Source organism: Astatotilapia calliptera, chromosome 16, assembly GCF_964374335.1.
Source record: "Astatotilapia calliptera chromosome 16, fAstCal68.1, whole genome shotgun sequence".
Taxonomy (NCBI): domain Eukaryota; kingdom Metazoa; phylum Chordata; class Actinopteri; order Cichliformes; family Cichlidae; genus Astatotilapia; species Astatotilapia calliptera.
Genome location: NC_137437.1, coordinates 28359119 through 28386724, shown reverse-complemented (window position 1 = coordinate 28386724; position 27606 = coordinate 28359119). Strand labels below are relative to the sequence as shown.

General features: G+C 37.4%; 2 protein-coding genes and 1 long non-coding RNA gene across 4 annotated transcripts in view; 1 reads left to right on the top strand and 2 right to left on the bottom strand.

Moving 5' to 3' along the window:
* The window catches only part of LOC113008258 (serine/threonine-protein kinase pim-1-like), a 51913-nt gene that overhangs the window by 9901 nt on the left and 14406 nt on the right, over positions 1-27606 (top strand). The window lies entirely within an intron of this gene.
* Positions 338-3600, bottom strand: LOC145420957 (uncharacterized). The gene is made up of 2 exons (XR_013902201.1): positions 2205-3600; positions 338-2088 (listed from the first exon to the last, which is right to left on the bottom strand). It is a non-coding gene; the product is annotated as an uncharacterized LOC145420957 (long non-coding RNA).
* Positions 3602-13339, bottom strand: LOC145420955 (uncharacterized). The gene is made up of 3 exons (XM_080290463.1): positions 13098-13339; positions 12352-12379; positions 3602-11923 (listed from the first exon to the last, which is right to left on the bottom strand). The coding sequence occupies exon 3, from the start codon at positions 11114-11116 to the stop codon at positions 3602-3604; it is 7515 nt and encodes a 2504-aa protein (XP_080146589.1). The 5' UTR covers positions 11117-11923; positions 12352-12379; positions 13098-13339.

Here is a 27606-nt window from a genome sequence, read left to right as displayed (position 1 = left end):
TAAAATATAATAATAATAATAATAAAGATTCGAATAACAATACTGTGAATGCTTTTCAAGCATTCACACTAATAACTAGAAAGTGCATTTTCTGAAGAAACTGCAGTGTGAATGCTTGAATCTGAATGTATGCACTGAAATGAATTAATTGCTGAATGTTAAGTTAAAAATTCCGAATGAGCTGGAAAATACAGAAATTTTCACCTGAAAACAAAAGTGCAGAACTTTTGAAAGCTGATGTTCACACAGAAGAAGTTGGAAAAAAGCTAAACATGTTTAAAATGTAAATAATAAAAAGATGAGTAATGACAAAAGAAAATTTAGAGTTGAACAAAAATTCTGGAGAAAATACAAACTTTAATATACAGCATAATGTTTTTCAGACATATACACATGTGTATATCATGTTTAATAGTATTACATACATCAATTTATTTTGTATGTCATAGAAAATAACATAAAAATCTTAAGTCATATTTTACAGCTTCTTTCTGAAAAGGACTAGTAGAATAAATAAAAATAACTAAATTAAATAACTAAATAAAAAATAATAAGCAAGATATGAAATACATGAAAATTCAACTTTTAAAACCACAATCCTGAACCTTTAAATTGTGTTGGTTTCTTAGAACATGGCTAAACAGCTGTTTCTATCGTCCTACTTAATCTGTCTACACATCTTTTTATTACTCATTCTTCTTTATGTTTTAATGTAAACAGAGTCCACACAGTGGTAAAAGAGAACTGTATAGAGATTTTTGAGTAAAGTCAAATGAAAGCGTAAGGTGGTGACACAGTTTAACACATGCAAATAATCAAATAAACACATTAGTCCTTTTTGTGAACATGGATAAATAAGTATCAATACAGCATTGTTCAGCCATGCCACTAAATGCTTTTTTACACATTGTTTTAACCTGGGCTCAGACACAAAGTCCCAAAATTAGTTAGTCCCTGACTTTGAGTTGTGGTTATGACTAATTATTATACACAAGGCTTTATCTATCTGAACTCTAAGGACACAAATATGAAAAAAAAAACCTATACTTACCAGCTGATACCCCACACTACACACTAGGTGTGCCATGTGACCTGAAACTTTGGTACAAAATCATCATAATCATTCTGTTAACACTGTTTTTTAACGCTGTTTGTGTTGCTGTTCAGCAGTTTAAAATGTTTTAGATTGGATTACATGGAATGAATTTGAATTTTCTTGGGGGGTTTTGTGTGTGTTTTGTTCTTAGCAGATTTTTTCTTCCATACTGTTGAATTCCAGTTACCACATTTCTGGTCATATGACATCCCGAGTGCCCACTTAAAAAAAATCCCCACAGTTAATTCAACATTAGAACAAAATAAAAATATCCATCCATCCATCCATTCGCTTCCGCTTATCCTTTCCAGGGTCGCGGGGGGCGCTGGAGCCTATCCCAGCTGTCATAGGGCGAAAGGCAGGGTACACCCTGGACAGGTCGCCAGTCTGTCACAGGGCCAACACACAGGGACAGACAACCATTCACACTCACATTCACTCGCACATTCACACCTAGTGACAATTTGGATTAATCAATTAACCTATCCCCACAAATAAAAAAATAAAAATATGTTAAAGAAAAAAAGGTTTGCTCTGTGATGAAATACTAAATAAGCATACATTGTACAGAGCACTAACAATGACAACAATCCTTTAGCCTGTTGATCAGAGAGAGGCAGTCATTATGTCCATTTAAAACCTGTAATCACAGAGCACAACGTTTCTGTGAAACTATGAAGTCCCATATGATCCTCATCATGTCCAGTGACTTCAGAGTGGATCCTCCCTGTCATCCGGCCAGTGTTTGATGTGTGGCAAGCAGCACAGAAGCAGGATAGCTGAGGACTTTAAAAGAAGAGCAGAAAACAGGAATATGTAGTTGTAAATGTAAATATCAGTGATACTTGTCTTGTCAAAGGGAATAAAATAATGAAAATGTTAACTTACACACTCATTTAGGGAGGATCTTGACACTGCACAGAGGAGGCACAGTCAGTCTGACAATGATGGTGATCTCCAGGGATGTTTTCCTGCAGCAACATTCCTGCCAACTGGCCGTATGATCCAGAGTAGTTGGTTTGTAATAAACAGAAAGGTGTATATATTAGGTAGTGTGCACTCAGAGCTGGTCCTAAGAAACAAACACATCCTGTAATAAACTGAATACCTGTAGTAGTGCTGCTGCAAATATGAAGCCCTTCTATCATGAGTGGTTTCAAAGAAGGTGTTTTGGAGGCTCAGTCACAGAAACTGTGCAGTCTGTTCAGTCCTGAGTGTCTCGGCTCTGAAGGGGATGGATCACAGAGGGAAACACCTGAGTACAGACATTACAATACACTCTAACACTCCTAAGGTCAAGTGAAAACACAATTTAAACACTTCACAAAGAATGAATACATGTTTTCATGGAAATAATGTCATTAACCCTTTTTGTTGTGAGTAAATCTCACCGACTGCTTGTGGGACAAGCTAGAAGGAAGACTTATCACAGAATCTCTCCTGTGCTCCAGATGTGAAGTCTCACGCTCTGATCGTATGGCGATGAAGATGGTGATGATGAAGTTTCTCTGATCTGTGGCATTACAGTTTCTGGCTGCTATGTGCTTCACATTGTTGGATTTTACATGTGAAGCTTGGAGAAGACACAGGAGGACTGTGTCTCTCTTAAAAAGAAAAAAAAAAGAAAAACAAAGGAAACCTAACAGGAAAGGAAACCCCCCCCCCTCGACTCCCACCGTACCCTCCCCCCCCCCCCCCCCCTCCCACTCAACTCCCCAACCTCACACCATCAAATGTCTATACAAATGTAGGGTATCAGCTGGTAACAGAAAGCAAGTGTAACATATGCACTACATATGTAACACTGCTGAAACATTTCTGGCCAGAAATGTGCAGTTATCAACCCAGACCCACCCTGATGATTGCACTGGCCAGAAACATGATAAAAGCTCATAAAAATTTATGTTTCATAGAAAAATTTGTCCAAAAATATAATTGTGTACTTTTGAAAAAGTTTAAAGTTTATAACAAACCAAAATAATAATATTTTTGTAAATATTATTTCAAAATAGAGGCACACATAAAGTGGCTTAACTGTCATTATTGCTGTAATTAGGTTTGTTTGTTTGTTTGTTTGTTTTTTTAAAAAGCAACCTTTAGTCATTATTGTTCTCTCAGAAACAATGAAGAAGCTGTTGAACATTTATGTGTTGTGTAGGCAATCCTCTGGTCCACCCTCCCTCCCTCCCAGCCACAGTGAGACTGGGGCAGCCTGGCAGGATGTTGAAGCCTGGCTGCAGAGAGGATATGCCTACACTGTTCGTTTCAAACTGCTATATTTGATTTTTCTGACATTTATAGGTTACTGTTAGTGAATTTTAGATTTTCTGTAATAAATAAAATTGTCATCTTTTACTGATATCATTACTTAATTCATGTAATTGTATTTTATGTAAACAATTCAAACATTATACTGCAATGCAGGGCGTCAACTTTTAAATATCGCTCTACTTTCTTAAGTCATTCAAAAATATAGATATTACTTACTGTATTCAAAGATCTAGATCATGAATCATCACAGGACAATACACAGTATACTGGGTCATGGTAACTATGGTAGGTCTTCATGACTCCAGAATGGAGACATCGATCTGACTGAGAAATGAAAATTAGGTCAAGCAGTGTGTTCTTCTCTGTGGTAGGGGCAGTGATGACCTGTGCGTATCCCCTAGACTCAAACAGCTCCAGGATTAGTTTGTTTGCACTGGATAAAACATTCTCATTAAAATCACCACAAACTATGATGGGATGACAGTCCATGATCTCCAATGAGTCTAATAGGCTTACCAGGTTTTTCAGGAATGGCCTCAGAGTGTAGTCTGGAGGTCTGTATACAACTGCAATCAGAGCACTGACTGGTGCTTCAACCTTTAAAGCCAGAAATTCAAGGTCAGTTACATTATGGATGTACTGTTTTTCATGCACTTGAATGTCACTTTTCACATAAACAGCAACTCCACCACCACTTCTGTTTGCCATCTGGGGAAAGTTTGTGTAGGACAGGTGTCTGTTGCGTTTGAACAAATTGTAATTTTCCAAGTGGAGACTCTCTGCGACAAAAGAGCCCCGCAGGTGTGTTTCTGTTAGGCACAAAACATCTGCTAGACACAATTCATGGTGACTTTTGATGTCATTAATGTGAGCTGGCAGTCCCTCTGTATTATGATGAACAATGGTGAAAACCTCTGACCTGCTCAGTGTTTGCCTCACGTGTAGAAGAGGCATCATGTCATCAAGGTTGGCTTGTCTCATGTTCTCAAGCGCTGCAGTGATTTCTGGGTTGGTGAATATTTTTTTCTCCTCCATATCAAGAAGATACAGTCCACTGAGAGACGTCACTCTACTGACAGCTACGTAGGCCATGCCGGGCTCAAAAATGCTCTTAAGAGAGACAACAGCTGATGTAGTTGTCATACCCTGTACCTTATGTATTGTACATGCAAAGGCCAGCTTCACTGGGAACTGTCTTCGTACCACTCCTTTCTGCTTCAGATTCTCCTCTGCTCTCTCAATGTACACCATGTCGTCTGCTGGTGTGCGGTTATTCTTTCCAGATGTCTCATTATCCATTTTAAGTCCAAGCTTGATGATGTGTTGGTCATTTTCAGAGTAAACTACTCTAAGTAGTATTCCAAAAGCTCCATTAACCAAACCATTTTGTATGTCAATGTTTCTGGTGAGCATGACACGAGCTCCTTCTGCAACTTTCAGTGTGTCTGGTAACTCGTTTTTACCTCCTTTCAATGGTCTGTCTTGAAGTGCCATTCTGCCAGTTCTAGGATCTTTTCTATAATCATCTGCATGGATGTCAATGATATGAGTGTGGAGCAGAGCCAGTGTTGAAGAGTTGTGTGCATCCACTTCTTTATTAGTTGCAAAAATGTGCAATGCATCAGTCGGACAATGGGCTGGTTCAGTTATGGCCTGTAACAACAAATTTCTATCTGCTTCGCAAAGCTCATCCAACTTTCCTTTTACACGAATTCTGTTCAGCATCTCAGCAAAGACAACATCATCTTTCTGACGCATAATCTCAGTCAGAGTGATCATCTGAAAATGCTCCCGCCACAGGTCGATCTCAGACGGGTCGTGCACACAGAGAGGTTTAGACTGTCGCACTGGGGGTAGCTGATAGAAGTCTCCGACAGCAATGACTGACATGCCTCCAAAGGGTCTCCGAGTCCCTTTGATCTGTTTGAGTCTTGCATCTACATATGCAAACAGATGTCTTGACACCATAGACACTTCGTCAATGACGATTATTTCAGCATTCAAAAGTTCTGATCTGACTTCATCCAGCTGATTGCCAAGTCCCTGAATGGGAGGTTTTAAGCTTCTAGGCAGCTTGAGAAGAGAATGCAGTGTTGTTCCAGAAATGTTAAAAGCTGCAGTCCCAGTGAAAGCAGTTAACAGGACGGTGGGTTTTGATATGTCAACGTCGTCTGCATATCTGGGCACTTTGCTCAGTATCTTAGATGCTTCTGAGTAGATGCATTTGATAAGATGTGATTTTCCTGTTCCAGCACCACCATTAATATAAAAGAAAAACTGCTCTGGATTTAGAGCACAGACTCTTTTAATGCACCAGTCTCTAACTGCATAAAATATGCAGGCTTGCTTCTTGTTCAGATTCTGAAACATCTGACGTAACAATGTGGGATCAATAGCAGGGGGTTCCCTGATGGCTCTGACTTCTGTTGAAGCATCAGCCTGACGGCTGTAGTCGGGCACATCTTCCTGTTCATTTTCATTGTCTCGCTCTCTTTCTTGTTCGACAAGTGGCAACCTTACGAGATCTGATTCAGGTGCCAGATTACACCATTCGTCAGTCACACCTCTGTTCTGCTCATATTCCTCAACAGCGCTCTCGATCTCCTCACTGTTTTTCTCATATTTTTCTCTGTTTCTTTTGACAATGTGTTGCACGTACTCAAGATGGTCAGTACCTGGTAGCTGTACACAGCCAGCACCATAGAAAGCCTGATAGGTTGGCAACGATGGTGTTTTCAGTTCGTGGTCTGAACGATGAGGAAGGTACAGTTTAAGCAGTCTTCCGTAATATTGCTCTGGATGTTTTTCTTGTGAGCAGCGGTGAAATCTGATGATAGCAGGCTTATTGTTTTTGCGCCTTTGCACAAACCCCATCTCATTGAGAAGGGGCAAAACATCTTTACCTTTTTTCTGTTGGCCATAGACAATCCTGCAAGTAGCAGCAAAGTCTGCCATGCACATCTCCTCATACTCTGGTGTTTCAGGTCTGGCTTTGTATTTGTCATTCAAAGATGTCATCCAAACATTGGAAGACTCAGGTGTTGTGTTGTCCAGAACTGACAGGGGACGACTCATTTTCACAGGATTATCATCAGTTGGAATGAATATTACAGCACGTGAGCATTGCTTCATGTGAAGACCACATGCACGAGCAACACACTCCTGTGCACTGATCTCTCGCTTCTTTGAATATGCCTGCATGACGGCTCTCATTTCATCGCACTCATTTACACTGTCCTTATGGGAGTTCTCAATGACAGTTTTCAGGTACTCAGATAGCCCGCCCTCTTTTTTTGATATATATTTCATTAAATAATTTGCAGCACCAAAAGCATCTAAAACAAAGCTTATGTCGATATTACTGTTCCAGGCTTCAAGCAGATGTGGATTATAGCCGTTTATCCAAGAGTCTTTTGGATCACGCTTTAGTATGATCGTACTCCTCATGTTCATTTTATTCAGGTATCTCTCATATTCTGCATGTGTCAACTTGCATCTTTCCAAGAGCTGCTCTAAACTCATGGAAGCAGTTTCAGGTTCATTCAGCAGCTGGTTCAGTGGTCTGAGCTTGTTCTTTGCCGTTTCTACTTCCAGTGCATCATCCTCACTGGGTCTTGTGATCATTGTCTCATTGCAGGGTGGTTTGGGAAAACCAAAACGGCACCCGGAGCTTAAACTCCTAAAGCACGTCTTTGTGTGGTTCTTACTGTGTTTTTGCACTTCTGTTACTTTTTTGTACAGTTCAGGTTGTTTATGTGGATCAGGCAGCTGAGCTGTGATGTATTTGTTTATAAAATCAAGAACAGTTTGCTCATCATCCTCCTCAAACACAGGAGCACCTTCTACCCACAGGAGGCAGTGTATGTGTGGGCTTCCTCTGTGCTGAAACTCAACTCTGTAAAAGTAGTCAATGACTTTGCCAAGTGGCTCTGCAGGAGATAAGAGTAAATCTCTGAATAATGCTTCAACTCTCTTGTCAAACATGCGCATTGTTGTGACAGGATTGCTTCTCAGGATGTCACACTTTGCTGACCAGTCGAGTCCTTCAAAATTCACTTGTTCACCTTGCTGCCTTGTTATTGCCTCGATCACTTCAGGCCAGCGCATTTCAGCAGCTGAAAATGTGCAAAAGAACGTGGGAGTTCCCAACTGTCTGATCATGGCAAAAAGATCTCTTGTTGTTTTCTCCCAATAGGCTGGGGTTCCTCTCAGAGGCTGCATGAATCTCACTGCATCTTTATTTCGCACCAGTTTCTCCACCTCATGTTTATCTTGTAACATGCCTGAGGTTATTTTTCTACCATCTCTGGTCAGAGGCTTTGCCTTCCTTAACTGTACTGTCATGCTGGATGTAGCCAAGTGTATTTCAGTCACAAACTGTGCAAAGAATAAATAGTTTGTGTCTTTGGCAAAACGATCATCAATGCAGAAAAGTCTTGATTTGAAATACCCACTGGGGGATACTTTGATCAGCCTTCTTTCATCAAGTGTGTTTTGGCCTGTAGGAAACTGCACAGGGAAGGCCATGGCCTCCAGTTTAGGTGTTTTGAAAAAACTTATTGGATTGTTTCTCTCTGCAGGAGCAACAGAGTAGATTCCTTCACTGAAACATAATATCTCCTCAGCCACATCAGGGGGCTGCAAACAGGACTCGAGTGCAAAACCACCATTAGTCAGTCCATCTGCTTGCTCTGAATCATCTCTCATCTGTTCATGCGATTGTTCACCATCACAGGGTAACATGTCAATGTCCTGTTCATTTATATTTTGTGCTTCACTCAGTGCATTTTTCTCACAGCTGTCAATTTCCATTAAATCAGCCTCATCATAATCGTCCTCATTCATGTTTTCATCATCATCATCCTCATCATCTTCATCAGGAAGAGTTGGATCACACAGCTCAGCATCATCTCTGATGCTCACATCCTTATACTGTGGATGAATCTGCTTGAGTTTATGCAGTGCTTGCACAAGTTTAGACCAGCTTACAGTCTGAAACAGCTGATGACCTTTGTAAGACAAGCGTCTCTTCAATTTTACTCTGATCACCTGAGAATTAATTCTCAGTCGAGGTAGTGTTTCAACAGTTTCCTGTACCTCTGATGGGACACAGACCACATTTCCTCTAATTGCTCTTTGTCTGCCTTTGGGAAGAGGAATGATCTTGGCAAATGGTATGCACTTGGCTATGAGATGTCTCTCCAGTATGTTGAGATCAGAAAGTTCAGCTGGAATATCAGCAAGATCCAACTTATTGGCAACAGCAAGTGCTGGCATGGATCCATTTTTAAGATGATCGTGGCAGGTGTGACATATCCACTCTCTCTTTCTCTCATCAGGCACTTTGCACTGCTCATTTCTGCAGTTTTCATCACAAACATGAACAAACTTTCCTGTCAAACATGTTGCAACTACATGTGGGTTTTTGACATACTTTGACCTTGTGCAGGGTCGCACTTGGTTTGGAAATGAAGCCTTGAAGCATACAGTACATGGGTATGATGGTCCAGCTTTGATTTGTGATTTGAACACAGATATGGCCTCGTTGATCACACTGTTGTCACTCTCTTGGGTTTGTCTGTTCACCCATCTGTATTTCCTTTTTATTTTCATTGCACATCTCATGTTGTGCATAATCCTGAATGCAAGATTACTTTGATACCTGTCTCGCATTAGTTGTTTCATTAGTTGTCTGTGTCTTACTCTGAATGCATTGTCACGTGCATAACGCTGAGTCACTCGAGATCTCTGTCTCTCTCTGAATTCAGGGTTTTCTTGATACCTTTTAGTTATATAGTTTTTTTGTTTTTGTCTAAAGTCAGCATTGTCACAGTAGCGTCTTTTAATATATTGTTGTTGTTTCTTTCTGAATTCATCGTTCTCACAGTAGCGTCTTTTAATATATTGTTGTTGTTTCTTTCTGAATTCATCGTTCTCACAGTAGCGTCTTTTAATATATTGTTGTTGTTTCTTTCTGAATTCATCGTTCTCACAGTAGCGTCTTTTAATATATTGTTGTTGTTTCTTTCTGAATTCATCGTTCTCACAGTAGCGTCTTTTAATATATTGTTGTTGTTTCTTTCTAACTGTAGCATTCTCAGAAAAACGTTTTTTAACATATTGTTTTTGTTTCTTTCTGAATTCATCATTTTCACAGTAACGTCTTTTCATATACTGTTGTTGTTTTTGTTTAACTTCAGGATTGTTTTTATATGTCTCGCTTGCGCAAGATTTTTTCTTTTCTTTGTAATCTTTATTTGAAGCATACTTTTGTTGTTCTCTCCTTTTTTGGTTTTCTTTTCTCTGATTTCTGGGTTTCTCTGATGCCATTAATCTTCTTTTCATTTTGTGCCTTTGTTGTTTATTAACTTTTTTCAGTTTTTGTAAAACTATATCAGAAAGGTCACAGGCAGCAACATTTGTTATGGCAGCATTTGATTGACATGAAAAAGCATCACTTGATGGAAGGAAACTTAATTCACTGCATAGTTCTTCAGTTGGTATATTAGGAGGTTCATTCTGATCTTCATATGATGTGAACTGAGTCACGTGAACTTCTTTTTGTTTCACCGGTGGCGTACAAATGGACATTTGACAAAAGATGTTCTCAGTCAGATCAGTCGTTGTGTTTCTCCTTGGAGTAGAGGAGTTTGCTTCATCAACAGTTGTATCAGAGTGAGTAGATGCCACAGCAGTGGCAGCTGTTGGTCTGCAGACTGTGTCTGTGATAGTATCACTCAGGTTGACTGTGCTCATACTGTAGAACTGCACAGGCTTCAGTTCATAGTTACAAGAGGGTGATATCTCCATCATTTCATAAGAATCTTGGATCCTCTTAATCATGTCACTGAGGAGTGTGAATTTCAGCATCACAGCTGTACCACGATTACGTGACTGTAGTAATAGAGGAAGACCACTGGGTGTTCTGGAGTGTGGATCAAAGAAACCATATTTGCCTGATGTGGATCTGAACACTGCGATACACAATCCACTCATAATCAATAAGGCATACTGCACATCTGACAACAGGCAGCTCAGTCCTGCTTCTAAGCTGAGAAAGGTATCTACTGCTTCCTCTGGAGGTTCTTCAAATGTCCCATACCGGGAAGGCTGTGTCATGTCGACATCATACATAGACCAGCGAGCATCAACTTTGTCTGGCAGCTCATCGGTTGCCAAATGAATATTTTTAGGAAATCTTTTCTTGGCCTCTTTGTACATCACATCACCTTTATCCAAGACCAGATTAAGGTCAGCTGTAGTCATGTTTTCATTCTCATGAAGGAAAGCAAGAAATGTGAGTGAGTTACATGTGCACTGCTTGTTTCTGGAGTCTCCATATTTAGGATGAGCCTGGCTGCGAGATGCACAGACATGTATAACAGAGGGCTGGTTTTCAAGGTTCACTCTTTCTGCATGAGATGGTCCTGCCACATCACTGTGACAGCCTCTTTTCAAAAAGTCAGCATAACCCACCTGTGGGGCACTTGACACCTCATGTTGTTCATTAACTTTATGCTGCAGTCCACTCTTTACAGCATCAGCATAAGATACCTGTTGTACATGTGCAGGAACATGTTGACCTGCCTGTTTGACACTGTCAGAATTGGTCTTTGTAGACACACTGTCTTCTGCAGAGCTCTGAGGAAAATCAAACTCAGCTTGTTCACATGTTGGTACTTTGTGAAACTCATGAAACTTTTTCCAGCGTTGTTTTGCAGCTTGTGACTTTTTCTGCTTCCTTGGCATTTTCACACACCTGCAAGTGTTTCTTAGTCTTTAGAAAATATGTTCACAAGATAAGAGTGGCACACACCAGGAGATGTTGTCTTTGTTTTTATATTTCAGTTTTTATTTGTCTTAAACAGTTGTCTTTCGTTTGACAGTTTGTTCTTCAGTTGAGAGAATATTATGCACTCTCTTTATTGGCTTGGCATTTTTCAGCAGCAAGCCAAGAGTGAAAAACAGGTAGAGAGAAAATTTAGAAGAGAGAACAGGCAGAGCAGGAGAGACACGGCTGGGAAATCACAATCAAACCGTGAATTAGTTTTCTTTGTTCAGTTTGTTCTCAGGTAGAGGCAATATATGCACTCTTTATTGCTTTAATGGCTTGGCGTTTTTCAGCAGCAAGCCAAGAGTGAAAAACAGGTAGAGAGAAAATTTAGCAGTGAGAACAGACAGAGCAGGAGAGACACGGCTTTAAATCAAACCGCAGATTTTTCTTTGTTTGTTCAGTTTGTTCATAGGTTGAGGCAAAATATGCACTCTTTATTGCTTTGTTGGCTTGGCGTTTTTCAGCAGCAAGCCAAGAGTGAAAAACAGGTAGAGAGAAAATTTAGCAGAGAGAACAGACAGAGCAGGAGAGACACGGCTTTAAATCAAACCGCAAAAGGATTGTTGGTTTGGCAAAATTTCTCACAAACCACAGAGTGAAATACAGATGGAAAGAAGGCAGAGACAATAGGTGGAGCAGGACAGAGGATAGAGGGGTTGGGGGGTTGGGATGTGAGAGAGAAGACTGGAGATCTGGTCCTTGTTCTTCTTCTTCTACACACTCTGAACAAAAAACAAGAAAAAAAAATAATTTTATTAAAATTATATCACATGGTAATTGTATGAACTAAATGTGACTACTGCAAAAGGACAAAACAAATATTCAAGCTAAACTGTTGTCGGCTGCCATGTGCAAAAAGTTGCATAATTGGGCACTTTTTAAAAGAATAAATATTTAATTAAATTCAGCAATAATATTTTTAAATACAAATATGATTGAGTGAATCATTAATTAATCACATGTAGTGTGACTACAAAAATGTACGAAAAAAATATTTTAGCCCAATTGTTAAGCTGCACTTATGTGTATTTATTATAAAATTGTGTTTAAAAGGTCTAGCACAAAGTTTGAACCCATCACTTTACAGCTTATATTAGTCATATAATTTTTTTATTTTGGTCTACTTCTCTTACAGTATGTGCACACCTACCAGGCAAAGCACAGTGTCAGTCAGGTTCCTGAAAGAAACGAGAAATAATACGTTAGTTGTCTGTACAGTGTTATCAGACTAACAGAAATACAAAGCCCACACGACATGATACACTGAACTTCTAGTCAGCAGGGTAATTATAGAGTAATATAGCACACCAACTGATACAGCAGTCATTTTACAATTCAAACTAGTTAACTGAAGTATTGCCACTTATGTAAGGCTACTGTTAGACTGTTACTAGCCTTAGCATTGCTGCTAGCGCTAGCATTCCGGCTAGCATTAGCACTTCAGTTAGTGTTAGCATTGCAGCTAGCGTTAGCATTGCAGCTAGCGTTAGCAATGCTGCTAGCGCTAGCAATGCTGCTAGCGCTAGCACTCTTACTGTTAAAACTGAGCCACAATGGCAATAATAAAGCTAATTTCTTACTTTTGTCTCACTGACCGGCAAGAAATATCACAGGAATATTATTTTTGTCAGTTAACAACTGCTAAGGCTAGTGTTAGCACTATAGCTAGCGTTAGCATTGTTGCTAGCATTAGCATTGAAGCTAGCGTTAGCACTGCTGCTAACAGCAAAACGTAATAAACGTATATAAATGATAGCGAAGGTTATTCTTTTTTCTTTCTTTCTTCTTTGAATTGTTTTTAACTCTGTTGGACTTGATATGTGAGTTTAAATGTCAAACATGTATTTTTTCCATCATAAAAATAAAACACTGCAGTACTGAGTGTACTGTACTTACCACAGCAGAGAGCAAAGCGGAATGACGACAGTTGGTCCAGTGATAGGTTAAAAACAGATGAGGCGTTCAGGTGGTGCTTGGAAATTTGACCATCAGTTTGAACAGCAATAATGAGCATATACATGTCTGTGTGTTGGTCTCTGTGTGTGACAGACATAGAGAGATAGAGGGAAAAAATACACTATACTAGTGTAAAAATTGGTCCTTTTTCCCCAAGTATAAGCGAATGAGTGACATACAGAAAAACAGGGCAACTGGCATTAAATGAGCAAATAAAAAGTATTAAATCTTGAACTGTTTTGTGGGTTTTATTTTAAGACTACTTTGAGTATATTCGTGGGGAGATAAACTATACAGACTATAAACAGAGACATTAAATGAGATTAGGTTAGTGAAACGTTAGTTAAAAGGTGGGGAAATTAACTACAGACCGATAGATGCTGAGAGCTTTAATTATCCAGTCAGAAAGGATGATTTTGAAGTCATCAACTGACTCCAACTGCCCAGATCTGAAAAACCTTTGTGCCAATCACAATGCTCTACTTAGTTGGCATATACTAACTAGTGACAAACTATTAATCTGTGGCAAAACCCTGTCAAATCTGTCTTATTGTACTTTTGAAAAAGTTAATCTTACTACAATCTAACATTTTTAGGTTTAACCTTGGCAGAGTGAGAGAGAGCTCGTTAAGCAGGCAGGTGTGAGCCTGGTTGCTATAGTGACAATGGCTCCATACACACGACACAGACATGCGCCTCACTTTTGCTGCTTAAAATGAACAGAAAAGTCAGGCCGAAACAAATCGTTCCCAAATTAAAAGTACAAGTCGTATTGACAAAATTCTTTCACCGTGAGCGACAGCAGCTTCTAGTCTACCAAATTCTCAGTTTTCATGCCTGTGGAGTTTATTATATGGACGTGGTGACAGTGTAAAGACACCATGCTCTTCTGATTTTCAAACGAACCTTCTGAGCCATTTTAACATTAGAGTCTATGGAAGAGTTGGAAGGAGGAGGCTGTGCATTGGTGACATTTATGAAAGAACCGTAACACCTAGGACAATAGTAAACACATTGGATGAAAGAGGACAGCCATGGCTACGTTTTGAGGGTAAAATCATACCTGTAGAGCAAACGCTGTGGACACAGCAGCAGTTTTAAAAAAGATTTTAAGATTAATTTTTTTGCTCCTCTCACTCTAGCAGTTGAGCTGTCTCACTCTAGCCCCAACATTCCGTCCCATACACACCCATTATAAATTTTGAAACGGGTGAAAAAACATCATGAAACTTAAACTGGAACTGAAGAAAAAGTATAATAGATATTGAAAAGATAAATACAAGTTGAATAGTTGAATGTCTTGTCTTCGTTTTAAAGTTTGAATGGTGGCTCTATGTCAATGTATGTGGAAGTAGTAAGAGTTTAAAAATGAATAAGTTGAATGAGAATTTGAAGGGTCTCCCCATTGAAATACATGGGAAATTTTGGGAAATTTTTGTTGAATAAAGTTGAATAAAATTAAAAATATAAATGTTAAAAATATGAAAAATAGAAGCAGTGTTGTCCAAAAGAATAGGAATCTAACGGTGTTTGAATGGTTTTTCTAAGTTGAACGGTTTTGAAGGAGTAGGATTACAAAAAACGTACGGAATAGATAAAATATAATAATAATAATAACTAGAAAGTGCATTTTCTGAAGAAACTGCAGTGTGAATGCTTGAATCTGAATGTATGCACTGAAATGAATTAATTGCTGAATTTTGAGTTAAAAATATTGAATGAGATTAAAAAAAAACAAAAAAAAAACCGAATTAAACCTGAAAACAAAGGTGCTGAACTGCTAAAAGCTGAAGGTTACACAGAAGAAGGAGTTGGAAAAAAAACTGAAAATGTTTTAAATGTAAATTAGAAAACCCTAAGAAATGAGAAAAGAACATTTAGAGTCAGAAAACATCTGAATGAATATTAAAAGGTCATATTCTTTGAATCACTGAATGACTCAAATGTGATGCCTCCACTTTGATCCACACAGTTTAAAAAGTTTAAATGCCTGAGCTTTGAAAGACACGGTGTTGGAAAGAGAACAATAATGGGGACAATTTGAGGGTAAAATGATGGCTATAACACTGTGGACACAGCAGCAGTTGAAAGAGAAGTGCTTAAGATGAATCTTGGCACAGTGGCAGGCAGAGCTCGTTAAGCAGGCAGGTGTGAGCCTGGTTGCTATAGTGACCGCACCCAATGGCTCCATACACACGTACACAGACATGCGCCTCACTTTTGCTGCTTAAAATGAACAGAAAAGTCAGGCCCAAACAAATTCTTCCCAAATGAAAAGTACATGTCGTATTGACAAAATTCTTTCACCGTGAGCGACAGCCATGTCTAGTCTACCTAATTCTCAGTTTTCATGCCTGTGGAGCTTATTATATGGACGTGGTGACAGTGTAAAGACACCATGCTCTTCTGATTTTCAAACGAACCTTCTGAGCCATTTTAACATTAGAGTCTATGGAAGAGTTGGAGGGAGGAGGCTGTGCATTGGTGACATTTATGAAAGAACCGTAACACCTAGGACAATAGTAAACACATTGGATGAAAGAGGACAGCCATGGCTACGTTTTGAGGGTAAAATCATACCTGTAGAGCAAACGCTGCGGACACAGCAGCAGTTTTAAAAAAGATTTTAAGATTAATTTTTTTGCTCCTCTCACTCTAGCAGTTGAGCTGTCTCACTCTAGCCCCAACATTCCGTCCCATACACACCCATTATAAACTCTGAAACGGCTGAAAAAACATCATGAAACTTAAACTGGAACTGAAGAAAAAGTATAATAGATATTGAAAAGATAAATACAAGTTGAATAGTTGAATGTCTTGTCTTCGTTTTAAAGTTTGAATGGTGGCTCTATGGGAACGTATGTTGAAGTAGTAAGAGTTTAAAAATGAGTAAGTTGAATGAGAATTTGAAGGGTCTCCCCATTGAAATACATGGGAAATTTTTGTTGAATAAAGTTGAATAAAATTAAAAATATAAATGTTAAAAATGAGAAAAATACAAGCAACAGTGTCCAAAAGAATAGGAATCTAATGGTGTTTGAATGGTTTTTCTAAGTTGAACGGTTTTGAAGGAGTAGGCTTTCAAAAAACGTACGGAATAGATAAAATATAATAACTAGAAAGTGCATTTTCTGAAGAAACTGCAGTGTGAATGCTTGAATCTGAATGTATGCATTGAAATGAAATAATTACTGAATTTAAGTTAAAAATTTTGAATGAGATAAAAAAAAACAACCCGAATTTAACCTGAAAACAAAAGTGCTGAACTGCTAAAAGCTGAAGGTTACACAGAAGAAGAAGTTGGAAAAAAGCTGAAAATGTTTTAATTGTAAATTAGAAAAACCTAAGAAATGAGAAAAGAACATTTAGAGTCAGAAAACATCTGAATGAATATTAAAAGGTCATATTCTTTGAATCACTGAATGACTCAAATGTGATCCCTCCACTTGGACCCACACAGTTTAAAAAGTTTACATCTCTGAGCTTTGAAAGACAAGATGTTGGAAAAAGAACAACGATGGCGACGTTTTGAGGGTAAAATGATGGCTTTAACACTGTGGACACAGCAGCAGTTGAAAGAGAAGTGCTTAAGATGAATCTTGGTACAGTGGCAGGCAGAGCTCGTTAAGCAGGCAGGTGTGAGCCTGGTTGCTATAGTGACCGCACCCAATGGCTCCATACACACGGACACAGACATGCACCTCACTTTTGCTGCTTAAAATGAACAGAAAAGTCAGGCCGAAACAAATCGTTCCCAAATGAAAAGTAAAAGTCGTATTGACAAAATTCTTTCACTGTGAGCGACAGCAATGTCTAGTCTACCAAATTCTCAGTTTTCATGTCTGTGGAGTTTATTATATGCACGTGGTGACAGTGGAAAGACACCATGCTCTTCTGATTTTCAAACGAACCTTCTGAGCCATTTTAACATTAGAGTCTATGGAAGAGTTTGAGGGAGGAGGCTGTGCATTGGTGACATTTATGAAAGAACCATAACACCTAGTACAATAGTAAACACATTGGATGAAAGAGGACAGCCATGGCTACGTTTTGAGGGTAAAATCATACCTGTAGAGCAAACGCTGCGGACACAGCAGCAGTTTTAAAAAAGATTTTAAGATTATTTTTTTTGCTCCTCTCACTCTAGCAGTTGAGCTGTCTCACTCTAGCCCCAACATTCCGTCCCATACACACCCATTATAAACTCTGAAACGGGTGAAAAAACATCATGAAACTTAAACTGGAACTGAAGAAAAAGTATAATAGATATTGAAAAGATAAATACAAGTTGAATAGTTGAATGTCTTGTCTTCGTTTTAAAGTTTGAATGGTGGCTCTATGTGAACGTATGTTGAAGTAGTAAGAGTTTAAAAATGAGTAAGTTGAATGAGAATTTGAAGGGTCTCCCCATTGAAATACATGGGAAATTTTTGTTGAATAAAGTTGAATAAAATTAAAAATATAAATGTTAAAAATGAGAAAAATACAAGCAACAGTGTCCAAAAGAATAGGAATCTAATGGTGTTTGAATGGTTTTTCTAAGTTGAACGGTTTTGAAGGAGTAGGCTTTCAAAAAACGTACGGAATAGATAATAAAATATTATAATAATAAAGATTACAACAACAATACTGTGAATGCTTTTCAAGCATTCACACTAACTAGAAAGTGCATTTTCTGAAGAAACTGCAGTGTGAATGCTTGAATCTGAATGTATGCACTGAAATGAATTAATTGCTGAATTTTGAGTTAAAAATATTGAATGAGATAAAAAAAAACAAACAAAAAAAAACGAATTTAACCTGAAAACAAAGGTGCTGAACTGCTAAAAGCTGAAGGTTACACAGAAGAAGGAGTTGGAAAAAAACTGAAAATGTTTTAAATGTAAATTAGAAAACCCTAAGAAATGAGAAAAGAACATTTAGAGTCAGAAAACATCTGAATGAATATTAAAAGGTCATATTCTTTGAATCACTGAATGACTCAAATGTGATCCCTCCACTTTGATCCACACAGTTTAAAAAGTTTAAATGCCTGAGCTTTGAAAGATACGGTGTTGGAAAGAGAACAATAATGGCGACAATTTGAGGGTAAAATGATGGCTGTAACACTGTGGACACAGCAGCAGTTGAAAGAGAAGTGCTAAAGATGAATCTTGGTACAGTGGCAGGCAGAGCTCGTTAAGCAGGCAGGTGTGAGCCTGGTTGCTATAGTGACTGCACCCAAGGGCTCCATACACACGTACACAGACATGCGCCTCACTTTTGCTGCTTAAAATGAACAGAAAAGTCAGGCCGAAACAAATCGCTCCCAAATGAAAAGTAAAAGTCGTATTGACAAAATTCTTTCACCGTGAGCGACAGCAATGTCTAGTCTACCTAATTCTCAGTTTTCATGCCTGTGGAGCTTATTATATGGACGTGGTGACAGTGGAAAGACACCATGCTCTTCTGATTTTCAAACGAACCTTCTGAGCCATTTTAACATTGGAGTCTATGGAAGAGTTGGAGGGAGGAGGCTGTGCATTGGTGACATTTACGAAAGAACCATAACACCTAGTACAATAGTAAACACATTGGATGAAAGAGGACAGCCATGGCTACGTTTTGAGGGTAAAATCATACCTGTAGAGCAAACGCTGCGGACACAGCAGCAGTTTTAAAAAAGATTTTAAGATTAATTTTTTTGCTCCTCTCACTCTAGCAGTTGAGCTGTCTCACTCTAGCCCCAACATTCCGTCCCATACACACCCATTATAAATTTTGAAACGGGTGAAAAAACATCATGAAACTTAAACTGGAACTGAAGAAAAAGTATAATAGATATTGAAAAGATAAATACAAGTTGAATAGTTGAATGTCTTGTCTTCGTTTTAAAGTTTGAATGGTGGCTCTATGTCAATGTATGTGGAAGTAGTAAGAGTTTAAAAATGAGTAAGTTGAATGAGGATTTGAAGGGTCTCCCCATTGAAATACATGGGAAATTTTTGTTGAATAAAGTTGAATAAAATTAAAAATATAAATGTTAAAAATGAGAAAAATAGAAGCAGTCATGTCCAAAAGAATAGGAATCTAATGGTGTTTGAATGGTTTTTCTAAGTTGAACGGTTTTGAAGGAGATAGATTACAAAAAACGTACGGAATAGATAATAATAAAATAGAACTAGAAAGTGCATTTTCTGAAGAAACTGCAGTGTGAATGCTTGAATCTGAATGTATGCATTGAAATGAAATAATTACTGAATTTAAGTTAAAAATTTTGAATGAGATAAAAAAAAAAACCCCGAATTTAACCTGAAAACAAAAGTGCTGAACTGCTAAAAGCTGAAGGTTACACAGAAGAAGAAGTTGGAAAAAAGCTGAAAATGTTTTAATTGTAAATTAGAAAAACCTAAGAAATGAGAAAAGAACATTTAGAGTCAGAAAACATCTGAAAGAATATTAAAAGGTCATATTCTTTGAATCACTGAATGACTAAAATCTGATCCCTCCACTTTGATCCACACAGTTTAAAAAAGTTTAAATGTCTGAGCTTTGAAAGACACGGTGTTGGAAAGAGAACAACGATGGCAACGTTTTGAGGGTAAAATGATGGCTTTAACACTGTGGACGCAGCAGCAGTTGAAAGAGAAGTGTTTAAGATGAATCTTGGCAGAGTGGCAGGCAGAGCTCGTTAAGCAGGCAGCTGTGAGCCTGGTTGCTATAGTGACTGCACCCAATGGCTCCATACACACGCACACAGACATGCGCCTCACTTTTGCTGCTTAAAATGAACAGAAAAGTCAGGCCGAAACAAATCGTTCCCAAATGAAAAGTATAGGTCATATTGACAAAATTCTTTCACCGTGAGCGGCAGCAATGTCTAGTCTACCAAATTCTCAGTTTTCATGTCTGTGGAGTTTATTATATGGACGTGGTGACAGTGTAAAGACACCATGCTCTTCTGATTTTCAAACGAACCTTCTGAGCCATTTTAACATTAGAGTCTATGGAAGAGTTGGAGGGAGGAGGCTGTGCATTGGTGACATTTATGAAAGAACCATAACACCTAGTACAATAGTAAACACATTGGATGAAAGAGGACAGCCATGGCTACGTTTTGAGGGTAAAATCATACCTGTAGAGCAAACGCTGCGGACACAGCAGCAGTTTTAAAAAAGATTTTAAGATTAATTTTTTTGCTCCTCTCACTCTAGCAGTTGAGCTGCCTCACTCTAGCCCCAACATTCCGTCCCATACACACCCATTATAAACTCTGAAACGGGTGAAAAAACATCATGAAACTTAAACTGGAACTGAAGAAAAAGTATAATAGATATTGAAAAGATAAATACAAGTTGAATAGTTGAATGTCTTGTCTTCGCTTTAAAGTTTGAATGGTGGCTCTATGTCAATGTATGTGGAAGTAGTAAGAGTTTAAAAATGAGTAAGTTGAATGAGGATTTGAAGGGTCTCCCCATTGAAATACATTATAAATTTTTGTTGAATAAAGTTGAATAAAATTAAAAATATAAATGTTAAAAATATGAAAAATAGAAGCAGTGTTGTCCAAAAGAATAGGAATCTAACGGTGTTTGAATGGTTTTTCTAAGTTGAACGGTTTTGAAGGAGTAGGCTTACAAAAAACGTACGGAATAGATAAAATATAATAATAATAATAATAAAGATTCGAATAACAATACTGTGAATGCTTTTCAAGCATTCACACTAATAAAGATTCGAATAACAATACTGTGAATGCTTTTCAAGCATTCACACTAATAAAGATTAGAAGAACAATACTGTGAATGCTTTTCAAGCATTCACACTAACTAGAAAGTGCATTTTCTGAAGAAACTGCAGTGTGAATGCTTGAATCTGAATGTATGCACTGAAATGAATTAATTGCTGAATTTTGAGTTAAAAATATTGAATGAGATTAAAAAAAAAACAAAAAAAAAAACGAATTTAACCTGAAAACAAAGGTGCTGAACTGCTAAAAGCTGAAGGTTACACAGAAGAAGGAGTTGGAAAAAAACTGAAAATGTTTTAAATGTAAATTAGAAAACCCTAAGAAATGAGAAAAGAACATTTAGAGTCAGAAAACATCTGAATGAATATTAAAAGGTCATATTCTTTGAATCACTGAATGACTCAAATGTGATCCCTCCACTTTGATCCACACAGTTTAAAAAGTTTAAATGCCTGAGCTTTGAAAGATACGGTGTTGGAAAGAGAACAATAATGGCGACAATTTGAGGGTAAAATGATGGCTGTAACACTCTGGACACAGCAGCAGTTGAAAGAGAAGTGCTTAAGATGAATCTTGGTACAGTGGCAGGCAGAGCTCGTTAAGCAGGCAGGTGTGAGCCTGGTTGCTATAGTGACCGCACCCAATGGCTCCATACACACGTACACAGACATGCGCCTCACTTTTGCTGCTTAAAATGAACAGAAAAGTCAGGCCGAAACAAATCGCTCCCAAATGAAAAGTAAAAGTCGTATTGACAAAATTCTTTCACCGTGAGCGACAGCAATGTCTAGTCTACCTAATTCTCAGTTTTCATGCCTGTGGAGCTTATTATATGGACGTGGTGACAGTGGAAAGACACCATGCTCTTCTGATTTTCAAACGAACCTTCTGAGCCGTTTTAACATTAGAGTCTATGGAAGAGTTGGAGGGAGGAGGCTGTGCATTGGTGACATTTATGAAAGAACCATAACACCTAGTACAATAGTAAACACATTGGATGAAAGAGGACAGCGATGGCTACGTTTTGAGGGTAAAATCATACCTGTAGAGCAAACGCTGTGGACACAGCAGCAGTTTTAAAAAATATTTTAAGATTAATTTTTTTGCTCCTCTCACTCTAGCAGTTGAGCTGCCTCACTCTAGCCCCAACATTCCGTCCCATACACACCCATTATAAACTCTGAAACGGGTGAAAAAACATCATGAAACTTAAACTGGAACTGAAGAAAAAGTATAATAGATATTGAAAAGATAAATACAAGTTGAATAGTTGAATGTCTTGTCTTCGTTTTAAAGTTTGAATGGTGGCTCTATGTCAATGTATGTGGAAGTAGTAAGAGTTTAAAAATGAGTAAGTTGAATGAGGATTTGAAGGGTCTCCCCATTGAAATACATTATAAATTTTTGTTGAATAAAGTTGAATAAAATTAGAAATATAAATGTTAAAAATATGAAAAATAGAAGCAGTGTTGTCCAAAAGAATAGGAATCTAACGGTGTTTGAATGGTTTTTCTAAGTTGAACGGTTTTGAAGTTATAGGATTACAAAAAACGTACGGAATACAGAATAAAATATAATAATAATAATAATAAAGATTCGAATAACAATACTGTGAATGCTTTTCAAGCATTCACACTAATAATAAAGATTTGAATAACAATACTGTGAATGCTTTTCAAGCATTCACACTAATAATAAAGATTAGAATAACAATACTGTGAATGCTTTTCAAGCATTCACACTAATAATAAAGATTAGAATAACAATACTGTGAATGCTTTTCAAGCATTCACACTAAATATAATAATAATAAAGATTAGAATAACAATACTGTGAATGCTTTTCAAGCATTCACACTAACTAGAAAGTGCATTTTCTGAAGAAACTGCAGTGTGAATGCTTGAATCTGAATGTATGCACTGAAATGAATTAATTGCTGAATTTTGAGTTAAAAATTTTGAATGAGATTAAAAAAAAACAAACGAATTTAACCTGAAAACAAAAGTGCGGAACTGCTAAAAGCTGAAGGTTACACAGAAGAAGAAGTTGGAAAAAAGCTGAAAATGTTTTAATTGTAAATTAGAAAAACCTAAGAAATGAGAAAAGAACATTTAGAGTCAGAAAACATCTGAAAGAATATTAAAAGGTCATATTCTTTGAATCACTGAATGACTCAAATGTGATCCCTCCACTTTGATCCACACAGTTTAAAAAGTTTAAATGCCTGAGCTTTGAAAGATACGGTGTTGGAAAGAGAACAATAATGGCGACAATTTGAGGGTAAAATGATGGCTGTAACACTGTGGACACAGCAGCAGTTGAAAGAGAAGTGTTTCAGATGAATCTTGGCAGAGTGAGAGAGAGAGCTCGTTAAGCAGGCAGGTGTGAGCCTGGTTGCTATAGTGACCGCACCCAATGGCTCCATACACACGCACACAGACATGCACCTCACTTTTGCTGCTTAAAATGAACAGAAAAGTCAGGCCGAAACAAATCGTTCCCATATGAAAAGTACAAGTCGTATTGACAAAATTCTTTCACCGTGAGCGACAGCAATGTCTAGTCTACTGAATTCTCAGTTTTCATGCCTGTGGAGTTTATTATATGGACGTGGTGACAGTGGAAAGACACCATGCTCTTCTGATTTTCAAAAGAACCTTCTGAGCCATTTTAACATTAGAGTCTATGGAAGAGTTGGAGGGAGGAGGCTGTGCATTGGTGACATTTATGAAAGAACCATAACACCTAGGACAATAGTAAACACATTGGATGAAAGAGGACAGCGATGGCTACGTTTTGAGGGTAAAATGGTGGCTGTAGAGCAAACGCTGTGGACACAGCAGCAGTTTTAAAAAATATTTTAAGATTAATTTTTTTGCTCCTCTCACTCTAGCAGTTGAGCTCTCTCACTCTAGCCCCAACATTCCGTCCCATACACACCCATTATAAACTCTGAAACGGGTGAAAAAACATCATGAAACTTAAACTGGAACTGAAGAAAAAGTATAATAGATATTGAAAAGATAAATACAAGTTGAATAGTTGAATGTCTTGTCTTCGTTTTAAAGTTTGAATGGTGGCTCTATGTCAATGTATGTGGAAGTAGTAAGAGTTTAAAAATGAGTAAGTTGAATGAGGATTTGAAGGGTCTCCCCATTGAAATACATTATAAATTTTTGTTGAATAAAGTTGAATAAAATTAAAAATATAAATGTTAAAAATATGAAAAATAGAAGCAGTGTTGTCCAAAAGAATAGGAATCTAACGGTGTTTGAATGGTTTTTCTAAGTTGAACGGTTTTGAAGTTATAGGATTACAAAAAACGTACGGAATACAGAATAAAATATAATAATAATAATAATAATAATAATAAAGATTAGAATAACAATACTGTGAATGCTTTTCAAGCATTCACACTAATTAGTGTGAATGCTTGAAAAGCATTCACAGTATTGTTATTCGAATCTTTATTAGTGTGAATGCTTGAAAAGCATTCACAGTATTGTTATTCGAATCTTTATTATTATTATTATTATATATTCCGTACGTTTTTTGGCATCTCACTCCTTCAAAACCGTTCAACTTAGAAAAACCATTCAAACACCGTTAGATTCCTATTCTTTTGGACAACACTGCTTCTATTTTTCATATTTTTAACATTTATATTTTTAATTTTATTCAACTTTATTCAACAAAAATTTATAATGTATTTCAATGGGGAGACCCTTCAAATCCTCATTCAACTTACTCATTTTTAAACTCTTACTACTTCCACATACATTGAGATAGAGCCACCATTCAAACTTTAAAACGAAGACAAGACATTCAACTATTCAACTTGTATTTATCTTTTCAATATCTATTATACTTTTTCTTCAGTTCCAGTTTAAGTTTCATGATGTTTTTTCACCCGTTTCAGAGTTTATAATGGGTGTGTATGGGACGGAATGTTGGGGCTAGAGTGAGGCAGCTCAACTGCTAGAGTGAGAGGAGCAAAAAAATTAATCTTAAAATCTTTTTTAAAACTGCTGCTGTGTCCACAGCGTTTGCTCTACAGGTATGATTTTACCCTCAAAACGTAGCCATCACTGTCCTCTTTCATCCAATGTGTTTACTATTGTACTAGGTGTTATGGTTCTTTCATAAATGTCACCAATGCACAGCCTCCTCCCTCCAACTCTTCCATAGACTCTAATGTTAAAACGGCTCAGAAGGTTGGTTTGAAAATCAGAAGAGCATGGTGTTTTTACACTGTCACCACGTCTATATACTAAACTCCACAGGCATGAAAACTGAGAATTAGGTAGACTAGACATTGCTGCCGCTCACGGTGAAAGAATTTCGTCAATACGACTTTTACTTTTCATTTGGGAGCGATTTGTTTCGGCCTGACTTTTCTGTTCATTTTAAGCAGCAAAAGTGAGGCGCATGTCTGTGTACGTGTGTATGGAGCCATTGGGTGCAGTCACTATAGCAACCAGGCTCACACCTGCCTGCTTAACGAGCTCTGCCTGCCACTGTGCCAAGATTCATCTTAAGCACTTCTCTTTCAACTGCTGCTGTGTCCACAGTGTTATAGCCATCATTTTACCCTCAAATTGTCGCCATTATTGTTCTCTTTCCAACACCGTATCTTTCAAAGCTCAGGCATTTAAACTTTTTAAACTGTGTGGATCAAAGTGGAGGGATCACATTTGAGTCATTCAGTGATTCAAAGAATATGACCTTTTAATATTCATTCAGATGTTTTCTGACTCTAAATGTTCTCTTCTCATTTCTTAGGGTTTTCTAATTTACATTTAAAACATTTTCAGTTTTTTTCCAACTCCTTCTTCTGTGTAACCTTCAGCTTTTAGCAGTTCAGCACCTTTGTTTTCAGGTTAAATTCGTTTTTTTTTTGTTTTTTTTAATCTCATTCAATATTTTTAACTCAAAATTCAGCAATTAATTCATTTCAGTGCATACATTCAGATTCAAGCATTCACACTGCAGTTTCTTCAGAAAATGCACTTTCTAGTTATTATTAGTGTGAATGCTTGAAAAGCATTCACAGTATTGTTATTCTAATCTTTATTATTATATCATCTTCCGTACGTTTTTTGGCATCTAACTCCTTCAAAACCGTTCAACTTAGAAAAACCATTCAAACATCGTTAGATTCCTATTATTTTGGACATGACTGCTTCTATTTTTCTCATTTCTAACATTTATATTTTTAATTTTATTCAACTTTATTCAACAAAAATTTCCCATGTATTTCAATGGGGAGACCCTTCAAATTCTCATTCAACTTACTCATTTTTAAACTCTTACTACTTCCACATACATTGACATAGAGCCACCATTCAAACTTTAAAACGAAGACAAGACATTCAACTATTCAACTTGTATTTATCTTTTCAATATCTATTATACTTTTTCTTCAGTTCCAGTTTAAGTTTCATGATGTTTTTCCACCCGTTTCAGAGTTTATAATGGGTGTGTATGGGACGGAATGTTGGGGCTAGAGTGAGAGAGCTCAACTGCTAGAGTGAGAGGAGCAAAAAAATTAATCTTAAAATCTTTTTTAAAACTGCTGCTGTGTCCGCAGCGTTTGCTCTACAGCCGCCATTTTACCCTCAAAACGTAGCCATCGCTGTCCTCTTTCATCCAATGTGTTTACTATTGTCCTAGGTGTTATGGTTCTTTCATAAATGTCACCAATGCACAGCCTCCTCCCTCCAACTCTTCCATAGACTCTAATGTTAAAATGGCTCAGAAGGTTCGTTTGAAAATCAGAAGAGCATGGTGTCTTTCCACTGTCACCACGTCCATATAATAAGCTCCACAGGCATGAAAACTGAGAATTAGGTAGACTAGACATTGCTGTCGCTCACGGTGAAAGAATTTTGTCAATACGACTTTTACTTTTCATTTGGGAACGATTTGTTTCGGCCTGACTTTTCTGTTCATTTTAAGCAGCAAAAGTGAGGCGCATGTCTGTGTACGTGTGTATGGAGCCATTGGGTGCGGTCACTATAGCAACCAGGCTCACACCTGCCTGCTTAACGAGCTCTGCCTGCCACTGTACCAAGATTCATCTTAAGCACTTCTCTTTCAACTGCTGCTGTGTCCACAGTATTACAGCCATCATTTTACCCTCAAATTGTTGCCATTATTGTTCTCTTTCCAACACCGTATCTTTCAAAGCTCAGGCATTTAAACTTTTTAAATTGTGTGGATCAAAGTGGAGGGATCACATTTGAGTCATTCAGTGATTCAAAGAATATGACCTTTTAATATTCATTCAGATGTTTTCTGACTCTAAATGTTCTTTTCTCATTTCTTAGGGTTTTCTAATTTACATTTAAAACATTTTCAGTTTTTTTCCAACTCCTTCTTCTGTGTAACCTTCAGCTTTTAGCAGTTCAGCACCTTTGTTTTCAGGTTAAATTCGTTTTTTTTTTTTGTTTTTTTTAATCTCATTCAATATTTTTAACTCAAAATTCAGCAATTAATTCATTTCAGTGCATACATTCAGATTCAAGCATTCACACTGCAGTTTCTTCAGAAAATGCACTTTCTAGTTATTATTATTATTATTATTATATATTCCGTACGTTTTTTGGCATCTCACTCCTTCAAAACCGTTCAACTTAGAAAATCCATTCAAACACCATTAGATTCCTCTTCTTTAGGACATGAATGCTTCTATTTTTCTCATTTTTAACATTTATATTT

What these genes read in the sequence shown, in the direction of transcription:
- LOC145420955 (XM_080290463.1), bottom strand. Translation starts at nt 11,116, where the DNA reads ATGCCAAGGAAGCAGAAAAAGTCACAAGCTGCAAAACAACGCTGGAAA.